The sequence below is a fragment of the Budorcas taxicolor genome, chromosome 22, assembly GCF_023091745.1.
Source record: "Budorcas taxicolor isolate Tak-1 chromosome 22, Takin1.1, whole genome shotgun sequence".
NCBI classification, from domain to species: domain Eukaryota; kingdom Metazoa; phylum Chordata; class Mammalia; order Artiodactyla; family Bovidae; genus Budorcas; species Budorcas taxicolor.
This window is the reverse complement of record NC_068931.1, coordinates 35,255,612-35,277,994: the sequence shown is the minus strand read 5'-3', so window position 1 is coordinate 35,277,994 and position 22,383 is coordinate 35,255,612. Positions and strand designations below refer to the sequence as shown.

General features: G+C 41.9%; 1 protein-coding gene across 1 annotated transcript; it reads left to right on the top strand.

The window, feature by feature from the left end:
* The first annotated feature begins 6,746 nt into the window (after positions 1 to 6,746).
* Positions 6,747 to 14,175, top strand: SNRPD1 (small nuclear ribonucleoprotein D1 polypeptide). The gene is made up of 5 exons (XM_052660495.1): positions 6,747 to 6,888; positions 9,993 to 10,069; positions 11,480 to 11,671; positions 13,761 to 13,851; positions 14,008 to 14,175. Exons 1-4 carry the CDS (start codon positions 6,875 to 6,877, stop codon positions 13,835 to 13,837), a joined length of 360 nt encoding a protein of 119 aa, XP_052516455.1. The 5' UTR covers positions 6,747 to 6,874; the 3' UTR covers positions 13,838 to 13,851; positions 14,008 to 14,175.
* Positions 14,176 to 22,383: the final 8,208 nt, after the last annotated feature.

The following is a 22,383-nucleotide window of genomic DNA, read 5'->3' as shown; positions in this document are numbered from 1 at the left end:
ATTTTTTCCCTAATCTTTTTTTGGGGGGAGGGAGGAAATAGTAGTTTTGCATTTAAAAAGTTATTTATGGGAGGGAGTTTGGGAAAGATGATACATGTATATTTACGGCTGAGTCCCTTAGCTGTTCACCTGAAACTACCACAACACAGTTAATTGGCTATACCCCAAAACAAAATAAAAAGTTTAAAGTTTGAAAAAAAAAGAGACTATGCTTAAGGTTGTCATATACAACATGTACGGGAGAATTTCTAAAAAGTTATTTATATTAACCTGTAATTATTTATTAGCTATTTATTATATATTAAATATATTTAAATTAATATATAGTAACTGCCAATAGATAGACATAAAAGCTATTTGGAGTCCTATATAATTTTAAGAATGTAAAGGGAAAAAAAAAGAAGAATGTAAAGGGATCCTGACCAAAAAGCTTGAGACCACTATATTAAAGTAACACTTAAGAGTAACACTCCTTGGCAGTCCAAGAGTTAGGATTCTACCTTTTCAAAGCCAGGACCAGGGTTCAATCCCTGGTCAGGCAATGAAGATCCTGCGAACTATGAGGTGTGGCTGATAAAATAAAAATTTAAAAAGTAACATCTTAAACCCCATTTTAATTTATATACTGAGCTTTATCTCTTGTGAATTTCACATACACAGCCATAAATCTTTAAAGTAAGCTGAAGAGAGCAGATGACATAAATCTTGACTTCTTCAGGTGTACTATAATGCAACTAAGCATAAAATGTAGCTCTCGAAAAAAAGAAGACAGGGTGGTCAGGTCAACAGAATGATGTTATTCGTCAAAAGTAACCACAGTAGTTGATAGAAAGAACTTAGGCAGAGAGTGAGCCAAAGAACTTTTACTGTGCCAAGAAAAAAGGATGCACAGAAAACATTAAAGTCTGGGCTTGGGGGCGGGGGGCGGTGTAAATGAGTCCTTAAGCAAATTCTGTATGGTTAAAATCTCACTGGAGTTAGTTTCTAACTACCGTCTCAACTTCTGATCACCTTCAGTTGAGGTTATTCAACTTACTCACAAAGTATAATATAAATCAGGTAACAAATCTCATGATAAACATTTTAACTATTAAAAAAAATCCATTGTGCAATGCCAGTCTCCTTCATTATTAGAATAATTACAGTCAGCTTTGTGCTGTAATGAATGACCAAGCTAAAAAGGGCCACCCAGCAAAAGGGGTTAATGACATTCATTAATTAGGGCCTTTTCCCAGTTCTTCTGGAAGCATAATGTATTGATTTAAAGGGCTACCACAAAATCTTGCTTAAAGCTGACGTTAAAACAATTACTTTTTCACTACAAAATCATAATACTAATCAACGAATTTTCTTTACCCAAGAAATAGTAAGATGAGCAGATGTGCATAAAATAGGACAAGTTTTCTTCTAAGTCGGGTACTTCCAAAGTCACACATCTGACCTAGGGGCATATACTGCATTCTGCCTAAAAAGGGGAAGTGTCTGTGTTACAGCTTTCTCACTTCCGCACAAGCTCTAGGCCTCAATTCGCAGCTTCCAAATTAAGCACTTTTCATCCTACTCTCATATCTAATTCCACGGTGAGATTTTTTAGTGTATTAGTCGCTAAGTCGTGTCCAACTCTTTGCAACGCCATGGACGTGGCCCGCCAGGCTCCTCTGTCCATGGGGGTTTTTTAAGTTTTTCAAATTAGACCCAGTTCCACTGCCGCTGGTGCCGGGCGTACTAAAGACCTGATCAGAAGTCGCTGAATATAGCATAATTCACGGCATTCAAAATATTTTAAACTGAACTCGTGCTTTACCCAGCTTTAAAAAAAAATCTTCAGGTGGGAAAAAAACAAAGTACACCCACATCCTACTGTTCTACTAAGTAGCATTCTTTTGTTGGTTCCTGCAAAGGCTATTTACTGAAACGGCATTTGATAATACTATCTAAATACTCTGTGCTGCAATTACTTCCTGCAAAAAGAATCCCTTTTCAGCCATCCAAAGGCTACCGGAAAACAAGGTTCACAGTACTTTTCAAACCTCAAAGCTTACTCCTTCCTCCTCCCCCGCCCCGTCTCCTGTAAAATACTGTGCGTGTGTTACTCACTCAGTCGTGTCCGACTCTGCGACCCCATGGGCTGCAGCCTGCCAGGCTCCTCTGTCCATGGGATTCTCCAGGCAAGAATACTGGAGTGGGTAGCCATTCCCTTCTCCAGGGGATCTTCCCAACCCGGGTATCGAACCTGGGTCTCCTGCACTGCAGGCATTCTTTAGCATCTGAGCCACTAGAGAAGCCTTACTGTATGAGATGGGTTTTCAATAAAAAAAAAAAATTGGGGATGGGGGAGGGGAAGCTTGAGGGTGTGGGAGAGGGAGTGTTCTCCAGTTTTTGGAGTAGCTATCTCTCCCATTCTGCCCGAGGAAAACAACCCCCGTTGTAAAATAATCTTGTGAACAGGGATCAAAATCGAAGACTCAACTCCCTTCTACTCGCATCTCTCTCTACAAACTTCGCGATGGCCCTCAACAAACCCAATTTCTACTCCAGAGCAGCCTGGCCTGCGCCCAGATCCTCGGGTCCAACCAGAATCCCTCTCTGACCTTGGACCCAGGCCACCGCTCCCCTCCCAGGCTAAGGATCGTGAAGCCGGGATCCCTATAGCCCAGCCCGCAGACTGCAGAGGCCTCGGGGTTCACGCCGGGTCAGCGGGTGGGCGGCGGGCAGCAGAGCGAGCCGCAGGACAGCAGCTCCGCCGGGGCTGGAGCAGCGGCTTCGGGGGAGAAGATCGGGACGAGGCCCGGCTACCTGCGGGCCGACACCGCCCCGGCCGCCGCAATGGCTGCACGCCGCCACGGGGCTCCAGAAGCCCCGGCGAGACCCTGGCCACGACTCCTCAATACCTCCGACCTCCCAGCGGGCCGGCAGGTGATGCGGCGGCCAGGCAGCCGAGCCGCGCAGGTTGGTTGCCTGCCTGCCTCCGGCGACCGCGTCCCGGAACCGCCCACTCCCTCCCGGGGGCGCCCGAAGCCGAGACCCTAGGAGGAGGAAAGGCGTGTGAGGCGACGCGACCCAGAGGGTGGGACGGGAAAGGGCAGAGGCGTCCGGCTCTCCGGAGGGGCTGGCCACAGGGAGACGAGGACGACAGAGGCGGCGGGGCGGGCGGGACGCTCGCCTACCTTCTTCGCTCCCGGCCGAGGGTCCGACGCGAGCCAGCAGACCGCCTCACATCCGGGTATCGGGAGACACTCAGCTGCTTCTGCTGCTGCCGCTGCCGCCGCCGCCTCCTCTCCCGCGGCACAGAAACGCCAAACTTCCGGCGACGACGGCGACGCCTCGCCCGTCAGATGGGAGTTACCTGGGACCGTCTTGGGCGCGCTTGCGCAACGCTCCTCTTCTGCCCGAACCCGCTCCGTTGACGTGCCCACAGGCTGAAGATGGCCGCCACGCTCGCTGCGTGTCACGCCGTTTTTCACCCCGGCCGGGACGGCGGGGCGTCGGGGAGAGGCGAGCCCGCGTCCGGCCGCAGCGCAGGCGCGGTGGGAGGCCTGGCGTGCGCGCCTCCCCGGGTGGGCGCCTCGTACCCGACCCGGCAGCCGCTTTCCTTGTTTCCCCCGGGTCGTCTCGGAATAAAGCCACCCACGCCCCCAGCGGTGGAGGTTTGTCTTGAAGATCCGTCGCCAGCGGTTCTTCTGTTGGTTGCAGGTACTGCTCTCTGCGACTTCCAGTTCGGATACCTCTCCTCTTCCACACGAGCCAGTGTACAAAAAAGGGGAGGCCACTGATCCGTTCTCCCTCCTTCCCGGCATTGCACTCCAGCGTCTCCCCAAAATGCAGGGCTTCAGCGTCTCTTTGCACACTTTCCTCCTTGGGCATCAGAGCACAAGAGTCGACAAGAAATTGTAGGAAGTTCCAGCAGATTTAGTCACGGCGTGTGTTGAGACAAAGGCCTCCAAAGATTGAATCCAGGATCCTAGGATTCTTGATTCTACACTGCTTTTGAACACGCCCTCTCTGCTTCTCTTTGCTTATTTGTAGGACTGTGAGGATGGGTAAATGAGTCCTCTTGCCTTTGAGAATCTGAAGAGGTGATCAAAAGTGGATTCTCCCCATGGTTCTTACTGCCCTCCTTTTTTGAAGCCAAGTCCACCCCAATATACCCTCTTAAGTTGGTGAAACCTGATTTTTTTTTTCATCATCTTCCATAAAACTTTATAGAGCTGCCTGTCAGTTTAGTTTGGAGAGGTGGTATGGTTTAAAAACCAAAATGAGAGCTCTTGGTGGGTGAGGCCATTGGCCACACCACCATATCTTCTGATAATTGGCAAAAACCTGTCTGCCGCCCCTCACCCCCACATCCCCAATCCTTGACACAGTCATTTGTCTCTTGGTCAACACAAGTTTAAACACACCCATTTATACGGGGATTTTTTTTTTCCAGTAGTAAATACAAGAGTAAACAGTCATCATCAACTGATTGTTGGGAGGTTGTAGGACCCAGGATATGGATGGGCAGCTCTAAATTAGGCATGGATTTTCCACTAAGCAGAGGGTCTGTGCCTTTAATGCCAGGGAGTAGACTGCCAACCTGATTAAAGCTGGTTATCTACTACTGATAAAATATCTGACTTATTAATACATTTACCTTCACCTTTAGATTGTCAAGACAATTGGTGGAATTTTTTTTGTGTGTAAACCACTTTATCTGTAATAACTCAAATTCTGACATACACACCTACACAAACCATATTTACAAGTTTCCATTCCCCCAAAATTGGCTTTTGTTTTTTAAAAAAGATATTTATTTGGCCATGCTGGGTCTTCATTGCAGCATGTGGGATCTTTTTGCTGCTGCATGGGAGGTCTAGTTCCCTGACCCTTGCTATGGGAGCATGGAGTCTTAACGACTGGATCACCAGGGAAGTTCCAGAGCCTCTGCTTCTGAGTTGTCTATTCACTGTATTTGTGTTGGCCACAATCAGGAACATGGGAATCCTTACAAAGGTTATACCATATAAAACCATATGTATTTATTTGTGATACATAACAAATTAATTGTTATTTAGTTGCTAAGTTATGTCTACCTCTTTTGCAACCCCATGGACTGTAGCCTGTTGGTCTAATTTTACCCCTATCAAATTGTCCATAAAAAGATTGGTGACAATTAGTGTTGGTGAAGATTTGCATAAGTGAATTTGGTGGGGGTTTGCATGCTGCTAATGTTCAGCTGCTAAGTCATGTCTGACTCTTTTGCAACCAAAGACTGTAGCCTTCCAGGCTCCACTGTTCATGGGGTTTCCCAGGCAAGAATACTGAAGTGGGTTGCCATTTCCTTCTCCAGGGGATCTTCCCCAGGGATGGAACCAAAGCCTCCTGCATTGGCAGATGAATTCTTTTTTACCACTGAGCCACCAGGGAAGCCCTTATCATTAAGACATCAGCCTCTAAAAATTAATGGAACAGCTGTATTGCCCCGCTGGTTGCATTCTCATTTCCTTATTCTTTTCTTTCTCATGGCCAATCTAAATACTTGTAACATACAAAGTGAAAGTGAAGTCGCTAAGCCGTGTCCGACTCTTTGCGACCCCATAGACTGTAGCCCACCAGACTCCTCTGTCCTTGGGATTCTCCAGGCAAGAATACTGGAGTGGGTTGCCATTTCCTTCTCCAGGGGATCTTCCCGACCCAGGATCGAACCCAGGTCTCCCGCATTGCAGGCAGACGCTTTAACCTCTGCAGCACCATGGAAGCCATTTGTAACATACAAAACCTCAGCTAACTCCAAGAAGACAGAGGACTCTCATTTTCAGACTGACCCTCTAGCTAGCAGCAAATAAAGGCTTTTTCTTTGTTCCTCCATTCTTGCTGACTTTATTTCAGGACTCTTGATGGTTTTATACTATGAGAGAGTAAAAATTCTTAAAAATTTTCAAGCTAGAAAATAAAAACAAAAATGATGGCCATTTGGTCCACATTGGATCACCAGGAGATTATTAGGAGCTGTTGGGAAGACAGGGGGATAGATGTTGAGAAGGTAGCACACATAAGTCCATTACAGTCTTGCTACTCAAATTGAGATCCATGGACTAGGGGCATCTTCATCAACTGAAGGCTTGTTACTAAAAATAAATAAATAAAAATAAAAAATAAAAAGGCTTGTTAGAAGTGCAGAATTTCAGACCCCATGCTGACAGAATTTCATTCTAACATTTCCTCCAGATGACATTGATGTTTGATGAGCAATGCCTCACAATATTCAGGAATTCTGATGACCAGGGATGAAGTCCAAGCTGGAGATACAAATTAAAGCTCTAGTTTTGGAGATCACCTGGACTAAAGGAGAAAGTATCCATTAGAGAAGCGTAACACGATCTCTAGACCTCTGGGCACCTTTTGAGGTTTGTGACCACAATTTAAAGTAAAAATAATCAGTTAAATTGTGTGATTTTCTTCAGGCACATAAAGCAATGTTGAAGTTCCTGCTTTTGGAACAGAATTAGCATAATCCTCTGGACTTCTCCCAGAACTAACTTTCATTAACGAGTAAATCTGGTGCTGCATAATACACGGAGCCCTGCCCTGCCCGTTAAGGGGATGTAATCTCTTCAAATCTCCATACTGAAAGTCTCCTAAACCTGCCCTAAACACCCTCAGCAGTTGCGAGGCACACCTCCAACCGCCAGGGGCCGCCGTGGCGCTTCGCGCAGCCGGAAGGGAAAAGCCCAAGCACGGCCGCAGCGTTTCCGCCGTGCGTCCCTGCGCTCGGCGCGGTCTCTAGGTCGGAGCCCCGAGAGTAAGTGTTTCCGGCCATTCATACGCCCAAACTCGGCTCTCGGTGGTCGGATTCCGTGTACTATCGGGCCGAAAGGGTGACGGCGCCTTTAGGATGAAGCTCGTGAGGTGAGGAGGTGACTGAGCGGAGTGGGGCCTCGGGAGGGCCGATCGGGGCCCGGAGCGGGAGGCCGGGCTGCTACCGATGCAGGAGGCGCGAAAGCCGCGTGCGCGCGCGGCCTGCCAACGGCCTCCGGCGCCCGCCACTGCAGCCGAGTCTGGCCCGCTCCCCCGCAGGCGCTCGGGCCTGGGCTTCAGACTGGCTCGTCCCGGGGTCCTGCCTGTCTTCCTAGAGGTGGAAATAAAGGCCAGACCCGGTGTTCCCACCTAGAGTCATAGAGGCCTTAGAGGTGCAGCGCCAGGCTCCCAAGCCCTTAACTCTGGGTGAAAGTCGGTAGACTGGCGTCGAACTTGTGCTCTAGTCTGGGTTACTTTTCTGCTTCGTCTCAGCATGCAGCAGAAGTTTACTAAGAAATAATGTAACCCAATTCCCAAATGTTTCAATCAAAAAAGTCAGACTTTTTTGATTTCGTAAGTTGTTTTCTTAGTGTTTTTCCCCTCTTGTTACTCCCTAGACTTTTTAAGTTATACAGTCTGCATTAATTCCCTGGAGAGTAAGCTTTTGATTTAGGAAGAATCTGTTTGCTGTATTTTTTGACTAATTACACAGATACTCGAGATTTCTTCTGGTTTGTATCTGTGTTTAAATTTGACCGGTTAGTTTTGCATACTGAAGACGTGCTTATTGATTGAAGTAATTCATTCTGTACTCCCTGCAAATAGATTGGGTTTGGTGGTTTTGCTTGAGACTGAGAGGTGGAACATAGAAGCAGAGGTTTCTGATAACTAAGTTTCTATTTTAGCAGGCAGTTATAAACTAACTTAGCTAGTTCACTGTCCAGTCAAGGATTGTCAGTTTTTTTTTTTTCCAGGCAGGGTCCCTGCCTTGCTGGAGTTTTATGTTTTGTGGTGAAGGCAGACAAGTAGATAGTTTCTAGTACATTTGAAATAACATATAAAAATGCTCATTGTTATATTCAGGGTGGCATTTTAGAGAGTGCATTTAAGGTCAACTTTTTGTACATTGTTTTCCTTCCAGTTTTATTGAGATATAACTGGTGTGTAGTCAGTACCTGCCAACCTGAATCTATAGTTAAGTTTTATGTATTACTCTTTGAAATCAGTTTGTCTCATTTAAAGACAGTCCGTGTGACAGTGACAGAGTATTCCTATAAATTTTAATGAATGTACTGAATCCTATTCCGTGTCTTAGACTATAGAAACAAAATTTCTAATACCTGAAGAATGTATTTTGCACAGAAAAAATGGTTATTTGTGTAAGTGGCTTGCAGATTTGGTTGACTTCTTTCAGTATCTCAGTTGTTGACATCATTATTATTTTACTGTCACCCTGATCAAAAACCTGGGAGTCATCCATGACTTCTTCCTCTTGATGATCCTAATAATCTGATAAATTGCCAGGTTTTGGCAGATTTAAGTACCTAATAAGTATCTTTCACTATTCTGTTTTCTTTGATTTTTTAATTCAATAGTGTGGCTTTGGATGCCATTTCAGTGGTATACTGAAGGATCCCATTTTACCTGAATATTTAAGTATTATCTGAGTATCTGAATTTCAGTAAGCAGAGGGAATTCAGATAGTGAAAGATTTATCAGAAAATAATTTTAGTTTGTTTGGTTCCTGGCTTGGATGGTAGTGTTTCTTTCTCCTGCCCTCCATAAACCCTCCCTGCCACTCCCATGACACCACTAAGCTGTTCAGACTTCCTTTTTTCCCCACCCAGGTTTTTAAATCTCACTTCTTAAAAGGTAAATGTCTCATAGAGTGAAATTTAGCATGCATTTCCCAATTTTGAAAAGTGTATGCTGCTGCTGCTGCTAAGTCGCTTCAGTCATGTCCGACCCCAGAAGACACCTACTTTGTCATCTAATGTGATGCTTCACTCCATTGATGAAAACCCTTCTGTTCTCGTAGGAGAACTCTTTAACAGAGCTGGGGCATCCCCTGAAAGGCAACTCTTCTCTACTCATTTTCTTGGACTTAATATTTCAGCAGTAATACATATAGTTTCTGTGTACATTGTGCTATTTCTTACTGTGTCTTTGCTTTTATCTCTCTTGCTGCATATATTAGCAACCTTTCAGACTTCTTGTTAGAAGTCCACTAAGATCTGATTCCTTCCTACTCATGCTACTTTATATTCATGATTTAAAAAAAAAAAAACCTGTGCGTATCTCCATAGTGTTTTAAATTTATGTAGTTACCTTAAAAAATTATTTTATGTGTCTCTTCTTCTAGAGTTTGAACTCCTTGGGGGCTTAGTCTTGCTCACTTTTAATACTCATTACCAAGCACAGGGAGTACCAGGTACTATAGAATGGCATGTATTATTTATCAAAGAAATATCCTTGGACTGGATAAAATGTATTTGGATTCAGTTCATTAAGAGAGACTTTTTTCCTTGATAGCAAATATGGAAAGGGAAAGGATTTAACACTTGGGTTTTTCTTTATATGAGAGCAGGTTTGAGACTTGCTTTTATACAAGATCAAGTAGTTTCTCCTTTTTTGATGGCTGTCTATACCTCTTAAAAAGTTACGTTTTTAAGGCTGACTCCCCTTTAATCGTGGAAACATTTTTGCCAACTCTTAGTGCTTGTTACAATCCAGGATTAGATATAAAGCTCCTAATCCCACCCCTCAAGTGGATTCTCCCTGTGGGGACATAGGGAATCCTCCAGTTGTGGGAATCCTCCAGTTGTGATGGATGCTGTGGTAGAGTATACAGAGTACATACTATACTATAGACCGGAAATCTTGAATATGAGTTGCATATTAGATCATACTGTAGGATTATTGTTCACTTTCCTAGATGTGGTTGTGAATCTGTGAACTCTTCAGTTTCCTCTGCATTGTTTCATAAGTTGGAGAGCAGAATAGGTGAAGTGAGGAATGGATGACTGTTCAGCGAATGTTGTTGAGGCCCCTTTCTATACAACTAGGGGAATTATAATGCACACTGTTAACTGGAATGGGTGCAGACAGCATCCAGAGCACGTTTTCTACATCTAGAAATTTCACTTTGACTTCATAAACGCGTTTTTGGAGTAGTAAAAGTAAAAACTTGCTGTTTATTCTTAATGTCTTTATAGATTTTTGATGAAATTGAGTCACGAAACTGTAACCATTGAATTAAAGAATGGAACACAGGTCCATGGAACAATCACAGGTATGGAGGTTGGACTGAGTTTATAACACTTTTTTTCCCCCTGTCTCTTTGACCTGCAGGCCAGAATTCTTTGTTTGGTTAATAACATTTATTTAGTACAAATCTCATTCCTTTTGTCTGGAGTATTACATGCACCTTCTTACATGTGTCTCCCCTTAAGCTCTTGTGTTAACACCAGACTGGATTCAGGTTATCCTATGTGTAACCACTGTTTTCTTGATTTATGCCTTTTCCACTTTTGCCTGTATGTGCCCCCTGGAGTGTTACATCTTCCAAAACACATATTACTTTTATTAGAATTTTGTGTCCCCTGTTCAATGGTAAAGATACAGGATAGGGTTTCCATATCTGATTATCTTGGGTAAAACATACATAGGAAATGGGGAGGGGGTGATGAGGAACCGTAATTTTACCTAAGCATAACAGTTTTGTGTATTTTCTTTGTCTTTTTTTCTTAGATGTCTCTGCTTTAGTGATGTTAGATGTTTGATATGTAGTTTTATATTTAAAGCCACTATGATTCTTCACTGATAGTAGATGTTACACACACACACACACACACACCCGCCAAAGGGCAGATTTTTTAAAAGAATTGATGAAAGAAAATGCTATCTTAGCAGATGGCCCCATTCTACTCTCTGAAATATTTACATAATTGGTGATTTTTGTGAGTTTGCTAGAACTTTGCAACACCAATTGCTGTGAAAGGAAGTTCATGTAGTATAAGGTTTTGATACATACTGATCGTATCTAAGGAAGTATAATTTTGCTGTTAAAATTCTGTGATTTTAAACAATGATTTAGTCTGCTCTAGCTCAGTTAATAAATAATCCGCCTGCGATGGAGGAGACCCTGGTTCGATTCCTGGGTTGGGAAGATCTGCTGGAGAAGGGAAAGGCTACCTAGTCCAGTATTCTGGCCTGGAGAATTCCATGAACTGGATAGTCCCTGGGGTTTCAGAGTCAGACAGGACTGAGCGACTTTCACTTTCACTTCTGAGCTTTGTGTTACATGTTGTGGAGGAGGCTGAGTGTTCTTCCTGCTTTTTACGAATTCAAAATACAGTGGTGGAAGAAGACAAAAGTACAGTGCAAGATCTGCCTCACAGACAGTAGGCACTTAATAAAAATGTAGTAAATTGGGGGAGCAAAATCTAGTAAAAATCCAGTTCTCTCCCCTCACTGACAACCACTGTTATGTTTCTTATATCCTGGCTATATATTTTAGTCTTCACAATAGGGATAATCATACCATCTACCATAGGGACATTGAGGATTAAACTAAAATGCCTTAGCGAACCATTCCTGGAACACAGAGCTCATAAATCTAATATAGTACCAACTGTGACCTGATAGATAAATCGGTTGCCTTCCTTTTTATGCTAATAATTGCCCTCTTTTTTCCCTCCAGGTGTAGACGTCAGTATGAATACACATCTTAAAGCAGTGAAAATGACCCTGAAGAACAGAGAACCTGTACAGCTGGAAACACTGAGTATTCGAGGAAATAACATTCGGTATTTTATTCTGCCAGACAGCTTACCTCTGGATACACTGCTCGTGGATGTGGAACCAAAGGTGAAATCTAAGAAAAGGGAAGCTGGTAAGTTTGAAGGATTATAAACATTTTTGTGTATGGTATATTTATAACCTAATGCACTATTCAAAATATGTTTATATCTGCCAACAACACAGGTTGGTTGGTTGCTTTTAATTGCCCATACTTGTCATGAGTACACCTACTGTTTTTTATGGTTCCTGGTATTGCTATTCAAAAGACCAGTGTTGTGTGTTTTTACCTGCTGGTCCTTTGTGCATGGCCTGGTTCCTCATTCCCTGCACACTTGGGAACATTTGGGGATGAACCCTTTATTCCTGCTATTCTGAAATTCCTTAATGATTTAGCTTTTTGTCCATTTCATTGTTCTGGGTACTTGGTGGGCCCTTTCAGTATGGATATTCTTGTATTTTAGAGCTAAGAAATTTAGTTGTGTACCTTTGATAAATTTCTTCTGTTTTGCTTATTCTGTTTTTTCTTCCTGGAATTCTTAATAATTGAGTTTTCTGACTGACTCTGAGTCTTTTCTCTTACTTTTCTCTCTGTCTTTTATTCTAAACTTGGTGTATATGCTCTTTATGTTGAAGGCGTTACTGTAGTATCTTGCACTTTGGCCATCCATGGTTTAAGAAGGAGAACTTCTGGGAAGGGAGGCTCGACTCCTTCGCTGGTGGATTCAAAGTAAATTTGCTTCTCCACCGAGGCAACCCCAAATTTTAGGATGTGGAAATCTTTTCTGGAACTGGTTTTCTTAGAAAAAGATTGTAGTCACATGGGAGACGTGTCTGGCAACCAGCATCGCAGGAGCAGGACAGGAGAAAGGGACTAATACTGAACTTAGCACAATGATTTTGAGACTTTTCCTCCCACCCACACTAAGAAATACACTTTTTGCATCATGACCTATTCATTCAAAGTTTCACAAAGAACTGTTTAGTCTTTATACATGCAGATGCCCTTAAGTTTCCTGTCCTATTCTCTTTCAGTTAAAAAAAAAAAAACCGTTCAGGCTGTACCACATAGCTCAAAAGAAAAACACTGACTTGATCCCTCTCTTCGTCCCTCTGGCTCTGTGACTTTTGCTGCCATCCACTTTGCAACTGTTTTCAAATCCAGACCCTTTCTGCTTCAAAGTCTTTAGGTTAAGTTTCTCTTTCCTTTCCTGCCTACCTGTCAGGGAAATAGGCATCAGCATTGCAGGATAGGAAGACGGCGAGCCAGTCTGCTGCCCCACACAAGGGTTGTCAGCCTCTCCCCCATGTCTTCAGCCTCCTGCCTCACCTTACCCTTGGCTTCTAAGGTCCTAGGTCTTTTTGAGGCTATTCTTCCTTTACTAAAAATTTGCTGTTCTCAGTCTGTTTTCTGACTTAGAAATTTGTTGAAATGTTTAAACTGCTGCATTTTTTCTGTGCCCTCGCTCCATGGATATTTGCCATTTTTCTTTCTTTTCTTTCGTGAATAGAACCTCAGAGCGAATTGGAGATAAGTGTGGTTAATCTGCCTTGTTTCAAGAGAAGTGCTAGATTTACTCTATTGCTTTGAATGATAAGACTCCGAATGATGAGTAGAAATGTCAGGGTTTTAAGAACATTCATAGATACCTGAAAATAGGAAGCTCAGAGCTAGGATGACCAGGTAACAGGGATATTGTTACTGTATTAAAGTACTAAGTTATGATTGGGTCACACGACTTAAGATTCAGAAAAATCACGAGGTTGTTATTTGATGTAATGTATCTTAAACTTTCTTAACGTGAATTAACTTACTTGGATTCTCTTCAGTAGCAAAACTGGCACATAGTGTTTCTGTTCCATTAGTATGAAATCTCTTTCATCTTATGTGAAGTTCAGATCATTTGTGTTTCATTTTGTGGTGAATTTGAGGCATGATACAAAGAAAAAATATTTTAAACCTTGATGAATTTCTCAATAAATAAAGTCAAATGAAACAAATATTAAGGTATTAGGCCAGCAGTTCTTGGTTCTGTATGATAAAGTATAGGAAGAGGTGACTCTGAGGTTACATTTGAGAGAAGCTGAGTTAAAGTTTTCTTTACTGTAGGTGCTGTTGGTGGTGGCCAGGTCACATCAACACAGAAGAGAATTTACTTTACTTTGTTTTTCTCTTCCCTCAGTTGCAGGAAGAGGCCGAGGCCGAGGAAGAGGACGAGGCCGAGGCAGGGGCAGAGGAAGAGGGGGTCCTAGGCGATAATGTCTCCCAAGAAAGTAAGTATTACGGTATGTTTTTTCGTACAAGTTTCATTTATGGCAACCAAGGAAGAGGGCGTGGCCAAGGCAGAGAAAGAGGGAGTCCCTGAGTGATAATGTCTTTTGCGATTAAGAATTACGGGATGTTTTTTGTCCTGGTTTTGTTTATGGCAGGTGGGGCAGGAAGACGGATACGTGACAGAGGAAGACTGAGGCCAAGGCAGGGGAATGTGAAGTCCTAAGCGATAATGTTGCTGGAGCTTACAAGTTCCACAGGGGAGGATGTTGCAAGTTTTTTGTACAGGCTTTGTTTGTTTGTAGCAGTTTTTAATAAACGTAAATGTAACACATTTGTCTGTTGATTATATCATATTAAGTTTTTAAAGTTCATGTGTATATACTTGATATCAACACAGTAAGAGCTAAGCATTACTACTAGGTCGTCCTACAGTAATTCCAATCTTAGATCAGGCTTTTAATTTTTTTGAACTAAAATATTTCTTTTATGAATGTATGCAGAATATATACCTTTTTATTTCACATGGCACTGGCGTGTTTTGTTTTACCTTGATTCCTTTCCATGGAATCTTCCTACACGTAAAATAAGTCCTTTTTGATACTTCAGAAACTGAGGTCCTGTGGAATGAGGTCTAAAATTGATTCTCCTTTTCCTGAGTTTTGGTCCATGGAGATGTTTCTTAGTAAAAGGTGATGCTCATCTTCTAATTCAGGAGTTGTTGATTTTGTCATCATTGTTAATGGGGTTTTTCTTGGGGGGTTGCCAGACAATTTGTGGGATCCTAGTTCCCCGACTAGGGATCAAACCCATGTCCATTGCATTTGAAGCACAGAGTCTTAACCACTGGACCACCAGGGAAGTCTCTGTTGTACATTCTCTGCACTGAAACTGTAAACAGTGTTCACTAGATTATCTGTTATAAGCAGTGTTGAGACTTGTAAATGTGTAATATACCTATCATTGGCTCCTGTACCAAATACTTCTATAAGTAGTTCTTTAAGAATGAAAAAAAGGCAACTGACTTATTTGCCAGCAAAACTGGATTCTTTCTGATCATTAATAAGGATTTATTGAATTGTTTTAATAGATTAGATTTAGAGAAAAATGTTTTAGTCCCCAAGTTGTATATGCCTCCTGTGCCAGCCCCATGGACTGTAGCCCACCAGGCTTCTCTGTCCGTGGGATCTCCCCGCAAGAATACTGGACTGGGTTGCCATTTCCTTCTCTAGGGAATCTTTCTGACACAGGGATCAAACCCATGTCTTCTGCATTGGCAGGCAGGTTCTTTACCACTGAGCCATCAGGGAAACCCTAAAGAACAACGTCTCGGTACATAGTTTCTTATAAAGCTAGTTTACTGCTTCTGGGAAGTTAAGTAAATTGAGAAAGCAACAGCATTTGTGGGTGGCGCGTGTGTGTGCATCTCATGCTTCTCCATCCTCTGTTTTTGAGCCTATTAGTTGAATGCAAGCAGAAGGCAAAGGGACCCAGTGTTCATCAAGGAGGGGACGAACAGTAAAGCTCAAGTTGTGAATAAACATGCGCCTCCTGACCTCACCGCACTAACAGGCTGAAAGGGAAACACACATAATTGCAAACTGTGAACACTCTGATAATACTTTGTATTATCTTGTCTGTTTTGAAAACTAGAAGCTCATTTTAAGTCAAATGCCAATAACAAAAAAAAAATTTTAACTGTGCCTTTTTATTTTTTAATTTTTTTGGCTGAGCCACATGACATGCAGGGTCTTACTTTCCTGACCAGGGAGTCAAAACTGTGCCCTCTGCAGTGGAAGCGTGGAGTCCTAACCACTGGACCACCTGAGAAGTCCCTTCAGTTCAGTTCAGTCACTCAGTCGTGTCTGACTCTTTGCGACCCCATGAATCGCAGCACACCAGGCCTCCCTGCCCATTACCAACTCCCAGAGTTCACTCAAATTGACGTCCATCGAGTTGGTGAGGCCATCCAGCCGTCTCATCCTCTGTCGTCCCCTTCTCCTGCCCCCAGTCCCTCCCAGCATCAGAGTCTTTTTCCAATGTGTCAACTCTTCGCATGAGGTGGCCAAAGTATTGGAGTTTCAGAAGTCCCTTAACTGTGTCTTATTTTGTGAATTTTAGTGTTTCAAGGTTTGTAGTGTGAAACCAGTCTGGGGACACAGTTTAAATATAAGGCTAAACCTAGTGGGTACTGGATTGAATTTGTCAACTTTAATAATAGCCAGTTATTGTATCAATACAGTGACTTTGATAATACCCAGAATTGCAATTTGGCAGCAAACTGGCCGAGCACAGGCAACTCCAGAGAACCAGGAAGCAGACCTTTTTTGATAGGGCGTGGGGGAGGGAGGCAGGGAGGGGCTGGGGAGGGGCAGTAATAAGCAGAGTCTTTTGCAGGAAGAGGCCTCTCATTGGTTGGGTAACTACAGTTTCTGATTGGCTGGGCTACCCAGGGGACAACAGATGGTTTTCTTCCTATTGGATAGCCAATAGGCATCACCCTCATCTCCAAATGTTAGAAGTAACTGGGTTCGAAGTGAAGCTGGCCAGTTGGACTGTAGAACTTTCCTCCTTGTCCTGTCCTCTTTGGTTTTCAAGGGCAGGCTTTACCAGGCATGCTGTATTACAAAAAGGATTGCCTTCTGTTTTTATGTTTTGGGGTGGGTTTTTTTCCCTTTTGGCCACACTACTTGGTTTGTGAGTTCTTAATGCCCCAACCAGGGATCAAACCCAAGCCGTCAACAGTGAAAGCACAGAACGCTAACCACTGAACTTCTGGGGAATTCCCAATTTGATATCTTTTAAAGCTTAAGATTTTGTGAAATTTGGGGGTTTGTTTAAAGAAATTAATAAGTTTATATAGGAAACTGTAAGTGAGCTAATAGAGAAATTATATTTTACAGAGTGTTTTGTTTTACTACAACTAGATTGGTCAAGCAAGGATGGTTTAGTATTGTGAAATGTAATGTGTTTAGTAGTCAAAATTCACATGGTCTTCCATAATATCAGAATCAGTTCAGTTCAGTTGCTCAGTCATGTCCAACTCTTTGTGACCCCATGAACCACAGCACTCCAGGCCTCCCTGTCCATCACCAACTCCCGGAGTCCACCCAAACCCATGTCCATTGAGTCAGTGATGTCATCCAGCCATCTCATCCTCTGCCATCCCCTTCTCCTGCCCTCAATCTTTCCCAGCATCAGGGTCTTTTCCAATGAGTCAGCTCTTTGCATCAGGTGGCCAATGTATCAGAATAACCTTTAATAACACGTCATTCCTGAAAACCTAAAATGGACTTTGCTTATTATGTTGAGGAAGAATTTTCTATCTTCAACAACAGACATTTCTGGAGACATGCCAATTAAAACAACAAAAGAATATGTCTAATATTGGTCTTTATTTAATGTGAAAATTCTTGGTGGATTCATAAAACAAGAGGTGTACTTTTGAGAAGGAAATTTTGCATTTTTTTTTAAATTTTCTGTGCAGGACCATGGTAGTGTTCCATTTATCTGAATCAGTCTTTCCCCTAAGTAAAAGTTTTAAAGTTCTGTGTATTTCCTATATTTTGAGTAAAGTTAGTATATAATATGAGATTTAGTTTACAAAGAGCTTCGCTGGTGGCTCAGACAGTATAGAATCTGTCTGCAGTGCCGGAGACCCAGGTTCAATCCCTGGAGAAGGAAATAGCAACCTACTTCAGCATTCTTGACTGGGAAATTCCATGGACAGAGGAGACTGACGGGCTACCTAGAGTCCATGGGGTCGCAAAAGAGTCAGACACAACTTGGTGACTAAACAACAAAGAAGCCAAAATAAAATATACAAAGGCAAGTGACAAGAACTTCCAAGACAGTGGCCTCGGTTTTGTGTCGACCCACGGGCCGGTTAATGTTCCCTCGGCTGCTGCTTTTGCCCAGTAAGAGCCTCTGCATCACAGACTGATCTACAGCTTGTGCAATCTGAATGTGTATTTCATTCTACAGTTTTAAGATTTGAGCCAGGGTCTCACATTTGTTTTTATTGGGTATTTTCCCCTTAACTGTACACAGATAAAGCTTATGACAATTGCTTTTTGTTTTTCCTAACCGGAAATAGCAAATGTCACCTGAGGGATTTGGCTGATATGAATCTTAATGCATTTGTAGGTGAAAGAAAACCACTCATCTTTCTTGGGAAACTGTATTAGTGTTCCCTAAAGAAACAGAACCACTAAAAGATATTTACATATACAAAGAGATGTATTATAATGAATTGGCTCACACAATTATAAAGACAGATAGCCAGAAGTGATCAGCCTTCTGCAAGATAGAGACCCAAGAAAGTTCTCAACTGAGCCCAAAGCCCAGGAATCAACAGTGGAAGTCCAAGTCCAGAGAACTGAGGGAACTGATGGTTGGAAGTTCCAGTCTGAGGGCAGAAGATCAGTGCATATCAATCAGTCCAGTTCACAGAGCAAACTCTTGTCTTTATCTACTTTTTTCTGTTCAGACCCTCGACAGATTGGACGGTGCCCACCCAAACTGGACAGGGCAATCTGCCTTACTCAGTCCACCAACTCAAATGTTAATCTCATTTGAAACATCTTCACAGACACACCCAGGAGCAATGTTAAGGCAAATACCCACACCTGTATAACCCAGTCAATTTGACACATAAAATCAACCTCATGAGAACAGGGCTTTACAACTGTCTTAATCATCTTCTCACTGTTGTATTTACTCCTTACTGCTAGTCAGCCTCACCTCTAATCCAGTTTCTCCCATTCATTAAGCTGTAGTTTTCCCTTTGGGAGTTACCTTCTGTGTCTGTTTATACTTCTTTTGGGTAACATTGATAAAGTCCATGTGTAGATGTTCTTGTTGGCACCCAACTTAGAAAAACCAAATACTCTGCTTAGAACATACTGTGCTTCAGTGAGAAGCAGATTTATTTAAACCAGGATCTTACACTGTGATTTCCTTCAGATTTATCTTTCAGTAAGAAATAATGTGCTTAAATTTGCTAATCATATTTTTATAATAGGCTGCCAACCTTTACTCAGTGTTCTCATAAAATGATAACTCTCAGGGAGTATCCCTGAAAATGAAAACCTAAATATTCTCTCTCATATAGGGGTAGGGTATCTCTTCCTCTCTCCATATTCCTGCTTGGGTCCATAAAATATTAGCTGTTGGGATTCCCTGGTGGCTCAGATAGTAAAGAATCCACTTGCAATGCAGGAGTTTGATCCCTGCGTTGGAAAGATCCACTGGAGAAGGAAATGGCAATCCACTCCAGTATTCTTGACTGGGAGATCCCATAGACAGAGGAGCCTGGTGGGCTACAGTCCATTGGGTCATAAAATGTCAGACAGGACTGAGCAACAAACACTTTGGTCAGATACTGAGGGTAGAAGAGGCCTGGCCGTTTTATCTCCCCAAGCAAGACTGTTCTGTTGACATTCCTTAGAGGCATCTTCTAAGAGGTCCTCCAGCCTATGACTTCCTCTTCTATTTGTGATCCATGGACTGAGTAAGAGTGCTCTTTATTCCCATAAGCTTGTTCTAAGTGTGCTTCAGGGGAAGAAAAGCATTAATTTTTATCTTCCAACCCAAGTTATGTTCTTTAATCTGTCTTAACCGCTAATAAAGTAGATAATCTGAACCTACCTGTCTTCTCAGTTTTATTCAAAACCCAGAGATGAGGTATGGTCATCTTTGAAATTTTAAAAATCTGAAATTTTGAAGACCTTGGGTTAAATGGGTTTGTTAGCATACATGGTTAGTCACCAACTCAATATTCATGCTCTACTCTTACAAGAGCCCAGTTTTCAGGAGAATAGAAATATGTCGAGCTCTAAAAGCTTTATTTTCCCGCTCAATTTGGGCTTATCAGGATCCATTTGGCCTGGTTCTGATTAATGACATGTAAATAGAAATCTCTTACAGGGATTCTGGAAAAGCTATTCTTTTCAGATAAAAAACAGAATCATCTGTCTTGGGTCTTTTACTCTATATCCCTTCCACTTTCTTCCCTGGAACACAGATGGGATAACTGGAGCTAAGGCAACTATTTTTTACAATGAGGAAAAGTCCAAGAGAATTAAAGACCTAGACCTTCACATTCTTAAGATGTTTAACCAGTGCCAGCAACTGTCTTCCCCTGAATTTACTGTTCTGCAAGAAAAAAATACTACTTTAGAACAAACTATAGTAAATTGCTTCTTGTATTATCTGTTGCCAAATGCCATTCCTGTGGGATACAGTTTCTAATGAAAGAGACCGCTTAGCCCCTGTGCTACAATATTATTCCTGCTTTGTTCAGTTGACTTGGTAAGGATACGATGAATTGTAAAGGTAACAATTCTACACATTATTAGAGGTTTAAAATGGAATTTGGCCAGTCTGTATTTGTGACAAAGAGCCTATGAATTTATAACTGGGCAAGTTGGTTGTCACAGTGTATCCTCCATTGCTTTAAGGAATGAGTCACCTGTAAAAACCAGGAATGTTCTGCTTGATTAACAGTTTGCAATGTATTGCTGTACTGACTACTCTCAGCAGGATTTTGAAGTGGTTTGGTAGATAGTAATTGATTATATTCATCTTAGAGTAAGTATTTCCTAGTGGAATTGTATTCCACTTTGATTCTGTTTGACCTTTGAAACGTACGCAGAATAGACTGGTACACTGAGCTCCCTTATAGTCACTACCCACCTTCAACAACTGTCAGCTCTGGTCAAACTTGTTTCATCTGTACTGCCACCCATCTCCCCACCCTTGCCCCCTGCCATGACCCACTGGATTATTTTGAAGCAGATGTGAGATATTTCATCTACAAATGTTTCAGTGTGTATTCCTGAAACATAAGGGCAGTTTTAAAAAATATAACCACAGGATCACTGTTAGGGTTGGACTCCACACTTTGACTGCCAAGGACACAGGTTCAATCTCCGGTCAGGTTTCTAAGGTCCCACAAGCTACATGGTGTGGCAAAAAAAAAATAAAGTTTTATAGATGACATTTTTGCAGTTGATTTGTTTTCTTACCCTATTTTGTTTTTTTTTCCATGCAACTTGTAAAGTTTCCTGACTTCTTCATTTTACTGATTGCACCCCATTTGGTCTCTTAACATGTTCCTTTGACCCCTGAACTTCCTATAAACTAGAAGTTTGAAGTTCACCTACTTCAAGTTTAATTTTTTCTCAGTGATTTTTCATGGATGGTATTCTTTTTCATTGCTGTGTTTTTCACAGCTTCTTAAACAGTATGACTCAGTGATTGAAAGGCGAAGTCTTAGGGAATTCCCAGGTGGCCCGATGATTAGGACTTGGCATTTCACTGCCTTAACCCTGGTCAAGAAACTAAGATCCCATAAGCCATGTGTCGTGGCAAAAAAAAAGAAAAGTCACTATAAATTAATTCCTTTCTTTGGCCTTCAGAAAGCACAGCTAATAAATATTAGCTGGTTGGTGGTTGCCAGAGTCTGTGGGGATGAAGAGAATGGGTTTCTATTAATATGTATCATGGGGGAATTAGGCAGGTGATACTAAGTTTGAATAGGGAACTGTGGTAGTGGACATACAATTCTGTGCATTTGTTAAAACTCATGGACTTGTTCATCACAGAGAGTATTACATATATTTTTAAAAATCCATCAGGATGTGGTAAGAAAGATAGAATACAAATCATGACAAATGAATCTAAGTGTATTACAAGTGAGTCTCATAACCTCACTGAGTGAAGTTAAGTAAATTTTTCACTGGAGTGTAGGTTAGAAATTCTGAAATGACTTTGTCTACTTTTATTTGTACTGTTCAGTAAATAAATATATTATAGACCATCAGAGCCAGGTTTCTAACTTAGAGAAAGAAATTACAAATGAGAAATGGGAATTCATTCTGTTGCTGAATTGGAATCAGAGGTGTCAGTATGGATGGACTCCTTTACTTATAGATGATAGATAAATATAGACATGTGCATGCATTATATTTGCATATAATTTTTTCCTACCTCCATTGAAAAGGGCTATAAGCACTGGGATCCCTGTAGCAATGAGCATATGTACATCCAGATCTTGACTTTTATTTTTTATTTAAGATTTTTTTTTTTGTATGGACCATTTTTAAAGTCTTTATTGAATTTGTTACAATATTGTTTCTGTTTTATGTTTTGGGTTTTGTTTTGTTTTTTTTTTTTGGCGGTGGGGCAGTTTGAGGCATGTGGGGTCTTAGCTTGCTGACCAGGGATAGAACCCACAACCCCTGCACTGGAAGGCAAAGTCTTAACCACCGGACTGCCAGGGAAGTCCCAGTATCTTGGTTTTTAAATATCATTCTTTAATAAGAGAAATCAGGACTCCTTGAAGAACTGTACTGATTCCAGGACTGGAGTAGAGAAAATAAAAGATGAGACTAGAGCATCTGGTGGTGCCAACCCACTTAAAAAAAAAAAAAGGCATATCAAAGGGACACAGAAGCCATCCAGAATGCCCAAACTGAAACAAATTGAACAATAAAATAAGGATAATATTGATATTTAATTACAAGCCAAAG